Source organism: Diaphorina citri, unplaced genomic scaffold (genome assembly GCF_000475195.1).
Source record: "Diaphorina citri unplaced genomic scaffold, Diaci psyllid genome assembly version 1.1 scaffold719, whole genome shotgun sequence".
NCBI classification, from domain to species: domain Eukaryota; kingdom Metazoa; phylum Arthropoda; class Insecta; order Hemiptera; family Psyllidae; genus Diaphorina; species Diaphorina citri.
Genome location: NW_007378152.1, coordinates 5410 through 17528, shown reverse-complemented (window position 1 = coordinate 17528; position 12119 = coordinate 5410). Strand labels below are relative to the sequence as shown.

The 12119-nt window shown below is 40.5% G+C and overlaps 1 protein-coding gene across 1 annotated transcript in view; it reads left to right on the top strand.

Moving 5' to 3' along the window:
* Positions 1–8568: 8568 nt before the first annotated feature.
* LOC103511483 overlaps positions 8569–12119 on the top strand; it is a gene marked incomplete at its 3' end in the record, with an annotated part of 8272 nt that continues 4721 nt past the window's right edge. The window contains exons 1-2 of the mRNA XM_008476205.2: positions 8569–8758; positions 9193–9328. Coding sequence (XP_008474427.1) covers positions 8636–8758; positions 9193–9328 — 259 coding nt within the window. The remainder of the gene's footprint in view (positions 8759–9192; positions 9329–12119) is intronic.

Here is a 12119-nt window from a genome sequence, read left to right as displayed (position 1 = left end):
TGTACAACAACGATCACTTTTATTTATGACCACGCCGAGAATCAAACCCAGGTCTCCCACGAGAAAGTTTACCCCCCACAAGGAGGTCTACTTTTTTTTCTACCTTTTGGGTGGGTTGAAAATTCGTGACTGAAAATTTCCTAAGACTTTTTTTTATTAGAGCCCAGTTATTTTAAACCTACCTGAAGCTATGTGCTTAGATAGTCTGTGAATAGATAAATATTTTGCCTATTTACCTTGTATAGTTTTGTACCTATTCATCTGTTCTTATACCTATTTATCTAGTTTTATACCTATTTATCTAGTTTTATACCTATTTATCTATGTTTATACCTATTTCTCTAGTTTTATACCCATCTAGTTTTGTTACCTTTACCCCCCACAAGGAGGTCTACTTTTTTTTCTACCTTTTGGGTGGGTTGAAAATTCGTGACTGAAAATTTCCTAAGACTTTTTTTTTATTAGAGCCCAGTTATTTTAAACCTACCTGAAGCTATGTGCTTAGATAGTCTGTAAATAGATAAATATTTTGCCTATTTACCTTGTACAGTTTTGTACCTATTCATCTGTTCTTATACCTATTTATCTAGTTTTATACCTATTTATCTATAGTTTTATACCTATTTATCTATGTTTATACCTATTTCTCTAGTTTTATACCCATCTAGTTTTGTTACCTATATAGTCTAATTTTATTGATAGTCACATGATAGAGTTGTGATAGAGGTACTTCTAGTTTCCAGTAGACTTGTACACGGTGGTACATCACGACATCTCATCCCATCAGCCGTACGGATTTGCCATTAGGGGACTGATAAACGAGGTGTAGGTTGTACGTATTTTTCGATTTTCGTTAGGCGACTGATAAACGACTTGTACACGGTGGTACATCACGACATCTCATCCCATCAGCCGTACGGATTTGCCATTAGGGGACTGATAAACGAGGTGTAGGTTGTAGGTACGTATTTTTCGATTTTCGTTAGGCGACTGATAAACGTGTTTTACGGCTAGTAGGTAATATGTGTAATTATTATAAGTATTTATAAAATATGGGTTCCAATCGGTGTCGATCGATTATTGTAGTGGTTACCTATATAGTCTAATTTTATTGATAGTCACATGATAGAGTTGTGATAGAGGTACTTCTAGTTTCCAGTAGACTTGTACACGGTGGTACATCACGACATCTCATCCCATCAGCCGTACGGATTTGCCATTAGGGGACTGATAAACGAGGTGTAGGTTGTACGTAGTACGTACCTATGTACATATTTTTCGATTTTCGTTAGGCGACTGATAAACGAGTTTTACGGCTAGTAGGTAGTAGGTAATAATATGTGTAATTATTATAAGTATTTATAAAATATGGGTTCCAATCGGTGTCGATCGATTCTTTCTCTTTTCTCTCTCCCTCTTTTTCTCCTCCTTCCTTCCTCCTCCTCTTTTTCTGTGTCATTTTCTTTCTCTTTCTTTCTTGGAAGAAGAGCAGAAGAAGAAGTAGAACAAGAAGGAGAAGAAGAAAGAGAAGAGGAGAAGAAGGAGTAGGGGAGGAGAAGAAGAAGAAATCTTGTTGTTCTTGTGTTGTTGATGCTTTTGTTCCGAGTGTTTTTGTTTGGGGGGCTGTTGTTTTTGTTTGTTTTGGACGAGACAAGGCGAAGAGTTGTGGGGTGCACCCTGCAAGCTGGGCGCAGAAGGGTGCGTTGCAATTCCTGACAGTAAAAAAAAAGGTTTGATAGAGGGAACTGTAACCTAAAGAGAGAGAGAGAGAGAGAGGGAGAAAGAGAGAGAGAGGGAGAAAGAGAGAGAGAGGGGTTTGATAGAGGAAACTGTAACATAGAGAGGTTTGATAATCTTGTTGTTCTTGTGTTGTTGATGCTTTTGTTCCGAGTGTTTTTGTTTGGGGGGCTGTTGTTTTTGTTTGTTTTGGACGAGACAAGGAGAAGAGTTGTGGGGTGCACCCTGCAAGCTGGGCGCAGGAGGGTGCGTTGCAATTCCTGACAGTAAAAAAAAAAAAGGTTTGATAGAGGGAACTGTAACCTAAAGAGAGAGAGAGAGGGAGAAAGAGAGAGAGAGAGGTTTAATAGAGGGAACTGTAACATAGAGAGAGAGATTTGATAGAGGGAACTGTAACACCTGATGTCTTATCGTCCCAAAAGCGAAAGAAAAGGAGGAGAGTATGGAACAAATGCAGCCGTTCTGAGAACGAACATTGTCCGTCAAATGTTTTCATTGTGATAACTGATAAAATAAAAAGAAGTAGGTACGAGTAAGTATGTTCACAATTTTTCTTAATCTAACTTATCTGATGTTTAGGATAAAGTACCGCCCCGAGCGGGAATCGAACCCGCGGCCTAAAGCACGTACCAAGCAGCAAGCAGACGAGCTACTTTCCAAGCTTACTGGGCTTACACCGTTATTAAATTCTTCGCTGTTTCATTGGAAAACCATTTTAAATTTTCAACCACCCTTTAAGGCGCTGTTTAAAGGTATGATGTCATTAAACTTTCTTCACCGCAAGAGAAACCCCCGCCCCGAGCGGTAATCGAACCCGCGGCCTAAAGCACTTACCAAGCAGCAAGCAGACGAGCTACTTTCCAAGCTTACTGGGCTTACATCGGTATTAATTTCTTCGCTGTTTCATTGGAAAACCATTTTAAATTTCCAACCACCCTTTAAGGCGCTGTTTAAAGGTATGATGTCATTAAACTTTCTTCACCGCAAGGGAAACCCAAAAAACAAACCCCGGAAAACTAACTCCGTTGTGCACAATATTTTAGAGAAACCCAAAAAACAAACCCCGGAAAACTAACTCCGTTGTGCACAATATTTTCGGGGAAATGGGGGGGGAAGTCCCCGTTCTTAAACCCCACCGTCCCCAGCGGGCATTCCGAAACCCCGCCTCCCGGGGGTTAACCGCCGAAAAGAGTCGGGGCGGCCGAAATTATTCTAAACTTGGACGAAATAGGTATATAACTACATATTCACCTACCTAGGTACCTTGGAGAGAGAGAGAGAGAGAGAAAGAGAGAGAGAAAGAAAAAAGGTGAATTCCTTTAAAATTTCCTAAACAAAGTGAACTCTGTGGTGAACTAATTTATATAGAGAGGTTGAAAAAAAACACCATTCCTTCAGAAGAAGAAGGAAAAGGAGAAGGAGAAGAAGAAGAACTACAACAAGAATATTATAAGGAGAACGAGAGGGAGGAGGAGGAAAAATAGAGGAAGAACAACAAGAACAAGAAGAAGGAGAACAAAGAGGAAAAGAAGAAAAAGAAAGAGAAGAGGAGGAGGAGGAAGAAGAAGAAAGAGGAAGAAGAGCAGAAGAAGAAGTAGAACAAGAAGGAGAAGAAGAAAGAGAAGAGGAGAAGAAGGAGTAGGGGAGGAGAAGATTATTGGGTTACTTCCCCGATTTAGGCTGTTGGAATGCTATATTATAGTGTCGAGCTTCCCGATATAGAGTTCAATATTAGAGTGCCAGAACCCTGTCACCCGATTAGGCTGGCGGGACCCTAGTTTTTTTCTCCGTGAAAATATGGGAAGTTGGAATGCTATATTATAGTGTCGAGCTTCCCGATATAGAGTTCAATATTAGAGTGCCGGAACCCTGTCACCCGATTAGGCTGCCGGGACCCTAGTTTTTTTCTCCGTGAAAATATGGGATTATAGGTAGCTAACTACCCCTTGTGAAAATCTCCCTACGTCACTCATTGGAGACAGTATCACTTGTGTTTATTTTTATTCCGGATTCCGGATTGTTTATTCTAGAGAGGGCTCTTCAGAAATTCTATTTCTGTGTCTTTCCTATATTTTTTTTTAACCCCCCCCCCTTTCCTTTGTAACCCCACTGTTTTTTGTAGCCTACTCTCTGTAGAAGTGGAGGAGTATTAAGACCCGGGTCTTCAGGGCAAGGGCGTGTGATGAGATTTTCTAGTGGTAGAGCCGTTGTCAGTGTTTTTCTGGCGCACCCTGTAGGTAAGTAAAAGTAAGTATGAATAACTCTCGATCCCGATGCTGGGAAAGGCGGAATTCCGATGAAATTTGTAATGGACAATATATTATTTCTGTGTTGGAAAAAAAAATCCCAGTTAAATACTTTACGTAATTTAACTGGGATTTTTTTTTTTTTTTTTTTTTCAACACAAATAATATAATATTGTCCATTAAAAATTTCATCGGAATTCCGCCTTTTCCAGCATCGGGATCGAGAGTTATTCATAATACTTACTTTTACTCACTTACAGGGTGCGCCAGAAAAACACTGACAACAGCTGCTCAGAGTAGATTTTTTCATCATTTCCAACAAGGTTCTGTGGGTCATTTTCCTAGCTTCGGCTTCGTTTCCGAGAAAAGTCAGTGTTTTTCTGGCGCACCCTGTACATGTACTATGTGTACGGAGTAGTAGGCCGCATTTTTGCAGCTTGCATTTTAGGAAATCACCATTTCAAATTTTTTAACCGCTTTTGTACTTTTGTTTTCTTCCCGAAAAAAGGATTAAGGAAAAAAAAGAAAAACTTTTTTCTCCAATTTTCCCTAGATTTTTCCATTTTTGTGTTCCAAATTTTATCTTTTTTACGTTTCTTTTAGTTCATAATTCATATTCGTATAGCTCGTAATTTCTTCTTAGTAACAGTCTAACAGTTATTGTGTGATACATTCTCCCTACAGTCAGTCCATAAGTAGACTCATTTTATGGTGAAGAACCTTATCAGATTAACACCCTCTCCTTTGCAGAAGTCTACAACCTTTTTATCATCACTGGTAAGGCTAGTTGTAAATTTTATGACTTGACTTGGACTCGAACCACCAACCTCCAGATCCGAAGTCCACCGCGCTAACCACTACACCACCGAGGTTGGTATTGTAGTGTACTAAATTCAATTTAGAGCTTTCCCAGGATTTATGCACCAGATCCGAATCTATGAATGACGGTTTTGAGGAATTTGGCACGACGGGATTTTGGGAACGGTGCCCAGTTGAGATTGCGTGTAAGTTCCGCTTGTAGTAAATATTATGTAGGTAGATTCTGCATTTCATTTCTTTCCAGATTTGTACTCTGAAATAAATCATTTAAATTTCTATATCGCTAGATTAGCTGACGGAGATAACGAAACACCTTGAAATTAGATGGGAATGAGCATGACCTGAAAAAAATTGGTAAGCCCCGGCCTAAATAGAATTTCTGCAAACTACGGTAGCCTTGCATACCGTAGTTTCATTTGAACGCACGAGCCGCATTTTTGCAGCTTGCATTTTAGGAAATCACCATTTCAAATTTTTTAACCGCTTTTGTACTTTTGTTTTCTTCCCGAAAAAAGGAAGAAAAAAAAAAATATAAAAACGAAAAACTTTTTTCTCCAATTTTCCCTAGATTTTTCCATTTTTGTGTTCCAAATTTTATCTTTTTTACGTTTCTTTTAGTTCATAATTCATATTCGTATAGCTCGTAATTTCTTCTTAGTAACAGTTATTGTGTGATACATTCTCCCTACAGTCAGTCCATAAGTAGACTCATTTTATGGTAAAGAACCTTATCAGATTAACACCCTCTCCTTTGTAGGAGTCTACAACATTTATATCATCACTGGTAAGGCTAGGTTTTACCCCAAGAAAGACCGCAGTCAGAAAAAGGGGTCGCAGAAGATATATGTGGGCCAAAAATTCAACAGCTAATTCATTCCCTTTGTTGGACAGTTTTATCAAAAATGGCTTCAAAATTTTATCAACAGCACAGGATCAATCTCAATCAGTCCTAGGGTGATCCTTCAAACTTTGGGTAATTTGCCTAACATTTTGTTACTTAATGGTTTTATATTACTGACGAGTACGAGAAGTGATAAAAGGGAGAATATTCTCCCTTCTATCAAAGCATTTTGTTGTTGGTCATATAGAACCATTATCAATATATTTGTGTTTTTATCACAATGTTTCCAGGTGAACGCACGAGCCGCATTTTTGCAGCTTGCATTTTAGGAAATCACCATTTCAAATTTTTTAACCGCTTTTGTACTTTTGTTTTCTTCTCGAAAAAAGGAAAAAAGATTAAAAGAAAAACTTTTTTCTCCAATTTTCCCTAGATTTTTCCATTTTTGTGTTCCAAATTTTATCTTTTTTACGTTTCTTTTAGTTCATAATTCATATTCGTATAGCTCGTAATTTCTTCTTAGTTATTGTGTGATACATTCTCCCTACAGTCAGTCCATAAGTAGACATTTTATGGTGAAGAACCTTATCAGATTAACACCCTCTCCTTTGTAGGAGTCTACAACATTTATATCATCACTGGTAAGGGGCTAGGTTTTACCCCAAGGAAGAGCGCAGTCAGAAAAAGGGGTCGCAGAAGATATATGTGAGCCAAAAATTTAACAGCTAATTCATTCCCTTTGTTGGACAGTGTTATCACAAATGGCTTCAAAATTTTACTAACAGCACAGGATCAATCTCAATCAGTCCTAGGGTGATCCTTCAAACTTTGGGTAATTTGTCTAACATTTTGTTACTTAATGGTTTTATATTACTGGCGAGTACAAGAAGTGATAAAAGGTAGAATATTCTCCCTTCTATCACTGATGGAAGGTAGTACCTTTTATCAGTTGATAAATCAGGTTTTATATTACTGACGAGTACGAGAAGTGATAAAAGGGAGAATATTCTCCCTTCTATCAAAGCATTTTGTTGTTGGTCATATAGAACCATTATCAATATATTTGTGTTTTTATCACAATGTTTCCAGGCTGCATGAATTTTGAAGTGGTAAATTAATGTCATGAGTCAGAAAAGCAAAACTCCCGGTGCACAAGGAGGTCATGTATTTGAATCTTCATTTGAAAACAGTCCGCAACCCTTGGCCACTTCGTCTGTGAACCGAGCAAAGCAAACTCAGTAAGTTTTCCTTTTTTAATGAAGCAAGCAGAACTTGGGGCCAGATTCTTTATCCTGTGATGTTAGAGGAAGTTTTTCAATAATCTGCAGATCAGTCAGACATTTTGAACTTATCCATCAAGCTTTCATGATCCTAGAAGTCCAAATAACTAGTTTAGTATGATAGGAATTTAATTATTGGGTACATTACCAGTAGACTGTAGTTTGAATCCCAGCCGTGACTTCATTCCTTTCTGCAAAGTAAAGTTTTAATCATTTTCATGTACTTCAGATAACTTCAATCATCAGCTTATGTTTTCCATCCAGGCTCCTTCAACATCCTGTGACCAAGGCATCCAAAAGCAAACAAACCACCGCAGTTGCCAGAAAGGATGCTGCAGAGATCAGTGCATTACAGAAGAAGATCAATGAGATCAAAGCCTCAAATAAGAATGGTCCCACAAAGCTGAATGATCAGAAGCAAAAGGATCCCTCTAGAGAAACGTTCGATATTCCTACACCTCAATCACGAAGTTCCAACTCCATGTAAGTAACAAGTAACTACATAGACACCTTGCTCAGCTCTGTCTAAATGAGAAAGCACAGAATAGCGATGGATTATTGCACTCTGATCCCTCTAGACTCTAGAGAAATGTTTGATATTCCTACACCTCAATCATGAAGTTCCAATTCCATGTAAGTATTTCCAGATCTAACGAGGACAGTTTCACTATTATTCCTTCACTGTATCTATTTCCAGAGCGAACGAGGACAGTTTCACTATTAACTCTTCACTGTCTCTATTTCCAGAGCGAACGAGGAGCTGTATTTGATTAAGTACCTATCGGATTTTTTTTTTTTTTTTTTCACTAAGGACCACATTTACTTCCACGGATCAACGAGGTATGTATTTCAATCGTTATCTGAAAGAGGGCCTCAGAGAAATTTTGATATTTTTTTATGACAAAAAATCCATCCAAGAAGTAAAGTGTCTCTCTCATGTTGAGATGTTTTAATACATGGGTTTCTGCGGGGTGTTTAACCATGGAATATGCTTTGGCAGTAAGGATGTTGAAGTTAAAAATTCATATCTCCTTGGTTGAATAATAAAAAAAAAAAGTCACAAACATAGGCAGTAAAATACGGCTCTACTTCGATACCCACCTAACCAAGGAGGTTGATCAGAAAGATTGAAATTATTAACCCTTTATTGTCTCTATTTTCAGATCTAACGAGGACAGTTTCACTATTTAACTCTTCACTGTCTCTATTTCCAGAGCGAACGAGGACAGTTTCACTATTAACTCTTCACTGTCTCTATTTCCAGAGCGAACGAGGACAGTTTCTCTATTATTCCTTCAGTCTCTATTTCCAGAGCGAACGAGGACAGTTTCTCTATTATTCCTTCACTGTCTCTATTTCCAGAGCGAACGAGGACAGTTTCTCTATTATTCCTTCACTGTCTCTATTTCCAGAGCGAACGAGGACAGTTTCTCTCGGCTCAAGGCCCAACAGGAGCAGGCGAACATCAGCGCCCTCTCGGAAGAATTCAACACTTCGGGGTCCAAATTTCTCGCCGAGCGCGCAGACGCTGACTACGAGTCCTGGGTTCGAACCCACGCCCCCATTCCCCTTCTGCCCAATGAGATGCGAGATGGCTCGTTTTCCCCGAGGTCCTCGCTGGGCGGGGCCAGTAATTTCTCGCCGAGCGCGCAGACGCTGACTACGAGTCCTGGGTTCGAACCCACGCCCCCATTCCCCTTCTGCCCAATGAGATGCGAGACGGCTCGTTCTCCCCGAGGTCCTCGCTGGGCGGGGCCAGCAGCTTTGCGCCCTCGGAATACTTCGGGTGTCGCTCGGAATCCATCGGGAATGTCGAGGCCTGTTTGAAATCGCAGGTAAGAGCTCGTCCTCGCTTGTCGTTCGGAAAAAAAAAATCGTGTCGTGCGTAGTGGAAACACTCATTTAAATTGCATTGCCTACATACAGGACATTTTGTGTCGTTCGTAAAAAAAAAAAATAAAAAAAAAACGTGTTTGTAGAGCGTCCGCCCCGGGGGGAATCGAATCCGCGACCTATCGCTTACAAGGCAAATGCGCTATCTTTCAAGCTAACTATGCTGGCGTTATATTCCCATATACCATATAGGACATAGGACGTAGGTACACAAAAAGCCCACTCCGAAGCTTAGGTGTAGCTGCAAACAGCCCTAAAGGTCGGGTTGAGCTTATACGAATCGATTTAGATTTAGATCCTAGTTTAACACAAAATCGCCAGAACCCAGTTATAAAGACATCTAATCAAATATCTCGTTCTCGGCTTTATATTTCAGAAAGCCCGCTCTGCCTCACCTCTTGGTAATATGACCATTACTTTGAACTCAAGTGAAGACAAAACCTTGAGGGTGCACTCGGACTCAAGTGATGCTTCGGGTGATCTGAGGGAAGATGTTACCAGACCTAGCAAAGGTAAGACCTTATACGAACCAGAGCTAGAAAAGACCTTATAATTAGTATTAAAAAGCTAGAACTTTCAAGGGTATACACAACAACACAACAACGCGATCTGTTTTCATTTTCCCCTATTGACCTTATAATTACCTATAGGAAGAAGTGGAGGGCGAGGTAGGCCGATGAAAAGGTGGAAAAATTGTGTGAATAAAGACCTGGGTGAGAAAAATTTAACAGGGCATGAGGTACAGGTACACAATAGGGCTGTCTGGAAGAGACTGACAAGAAACGGCGACCCTATTTAAATAGGAAAAGGCTAGGAAGAAGAAGAGATTTGATAGAGGGCATCGACTATGTGTGGACACAGTTTTACCAATGGTTTCATTTATCCTTTCCATTCCAGCGAGTCTAGTCAACGGTGGAATAATATGATACCTGAGAGGGACACAAGTTTCGGCCGACAACTGGATTCAAACCCAACCAAGCGGGATGAACCATGGAAAGATATGGGCTTAGGTAAGTGAAGGGTTTAAAAACATACACGGCTTCAAGGTGCTTTTGCCTGAAGGCGTGAGTTCGAACCCGGCGGGGGGTATTTAATTTCATCCTCGACAGTAATTGAGAATTTGACCACAATAAGAGTAGTCCTGCTGGAGCAAAGGGCTCTTTTCTAAAATAATCAATGTTTAGGCAACATCATTTGTTATATTGTTATTCATAATTTGTAATTTATTTACCTACCTATTGTTCCAAATACTTATACAACCATGTATTGCATAGATCGTAGAACAGTGAAAGCATTAACTATTTACCCATCTTTTTCTTACTAGCCTTTTCCTACTTAAAACGAGTTGGCGTGACTATGTACCTATAACCTGTAAAAATATCAGAGACCTTGGTTAGACTGCGGGAGTAAAGGGACTTTTCAGTCCTATCCCAGCAGGATAAACAAGGTATATTCTATTCTATTCTAATCTAATCTAATTTATGCATTGCTCCATGTTTTTTAACTGCCGTGTTCTTGTGCCTCCCCTCTTATGACAGATGATGGAGAGCTAGCACTCCGCCCTAGTCTGGCCCAATCCCGCCTGAGTATGCAGCGTTCAAATCCATAGCAATGATTTCGTTCTTTCTCTTCTCCTCAGTCTCGTCCAAGAACTCCAGTAAGAAGTCTTCTCAGCGCAGTTCCCCGTCCAAATGCAGTGATCCCTACAGCTTATCCTCCCCTCGGAGTGTGGCGTACGAATCTCAAGCTCGTGACCCTCAGAACATTATGAATCACCATCAAAACACAGGAAATGCCCGTCCGAACCCCGTAAACGCCCGTAATATCAAGGAAAATGACCCTTATGACATGGGAAATCAGCCTCGAAAGAACGGAAACGGCCATCAGAACATAGAAATTGACCCTCACAGTCTCCCTAGTGACTCTTATAACAACGGAAAAGACCCTCGAAACAGCGAAAATGACCATTTCCCGTGTACAGACGGGATCGGCGTTTTTCGTCAGCCTCTCAATCAGCCCTAACTAGGGTGATTGCTTTGGGCTGACATTTGGTTTTGACTACAAAAAATTTACGAGTGGATGCCCTTCGCACTCAACCTTTTCTATGTCTTTAGCAAGGGAAATTTCAGGCTGGAAACCTCCCTGTGTAAAGTCCCCCAGCCAGACTAAGCTGGTCCAGGCAAGCGCGCTACCCTTCAGGCCTGGCACCCTGTGCGTTCAAATCCATAGCAATGATTTCGTTCTTTCTCTTCTCCTCAGTCTCGTCCAAGAACTCCAGTAAGAAGTCTTCTCAGCGCAGTTCTCCGTCCAAATACAGTGATCGGAGCGTGAGATATGACCCTCAAAATGTGAGAAATGACCCTCAAAACAACCGGAATGATCATCAGACCGCGGAAAATGACCCTCGGAACACAAGAAATGGCGTTCATGGCCCTCAACAGATCAGTCTGAAGAACGTGACCAACGAACCCCTGAACCTCAAACTGTGGATCCCGGACGATAACCGCGAGGAGTTTATGTTGGATCCGAACTACATAGCTAGATCTCAACTGAACAAAGTCTACACTGTGCAATGTATATTCCAACCTAAAACCAACAGTAATGTAGACAGGTGTGTACCTACTCAAATTAATGAGCATTTGTGTAGGGATCTTCTTTTCTACTTTTTGGCCTGAGTACTTGATATCTTTAGACTGTTTAGCTGGGGACGTTTAAACAGGGAGGACCAGCCTGAAATTTTCCCTGCAAAAAAAAAAAAAAATAGCAAAGACTGAGTGTAAAGCTGTAAAGGGCAGGGCATCCACTCTTTTTTTAAATATCAAATATCAGCCCAAAGCAATCACCCCAGGGCTGATTGAGAGGCTGACAAAAAACACTGACCCCGTCTTAACACCTGAAAAGGTGAAGAAGGCTAAATCAGGTCCATATTCTTAAACCCTTTGTGACTTATGTGTTCCCTCAGGACTCTGGATCTTCTCGTCGATTACAATCCACGCTCTCCCAAGTCTCATTGCTTCCCCATTCACATCACAGGAGTAAGCACACCTCATCAGCACTCTGCTTCCTCCCATTCCCAGTCAGGACAGAGTACCTTGAATCCGTCCCAATTAGGATATAATCAGACTGATTCCTCCAGTAATTCTTGTCAGTCAGGCTATAATCAGGCTAATTCCTCCACTAACTCTTTCCAGTCAGGATACCATCCTTCCACTAATCTTCCTCAAGGAGGAAACGGTAGAGCCGAGTGTCCCACTAATTCTTCCCAACCAGAGTATAATCGAGCCAATTTCTCCACTAATTCTT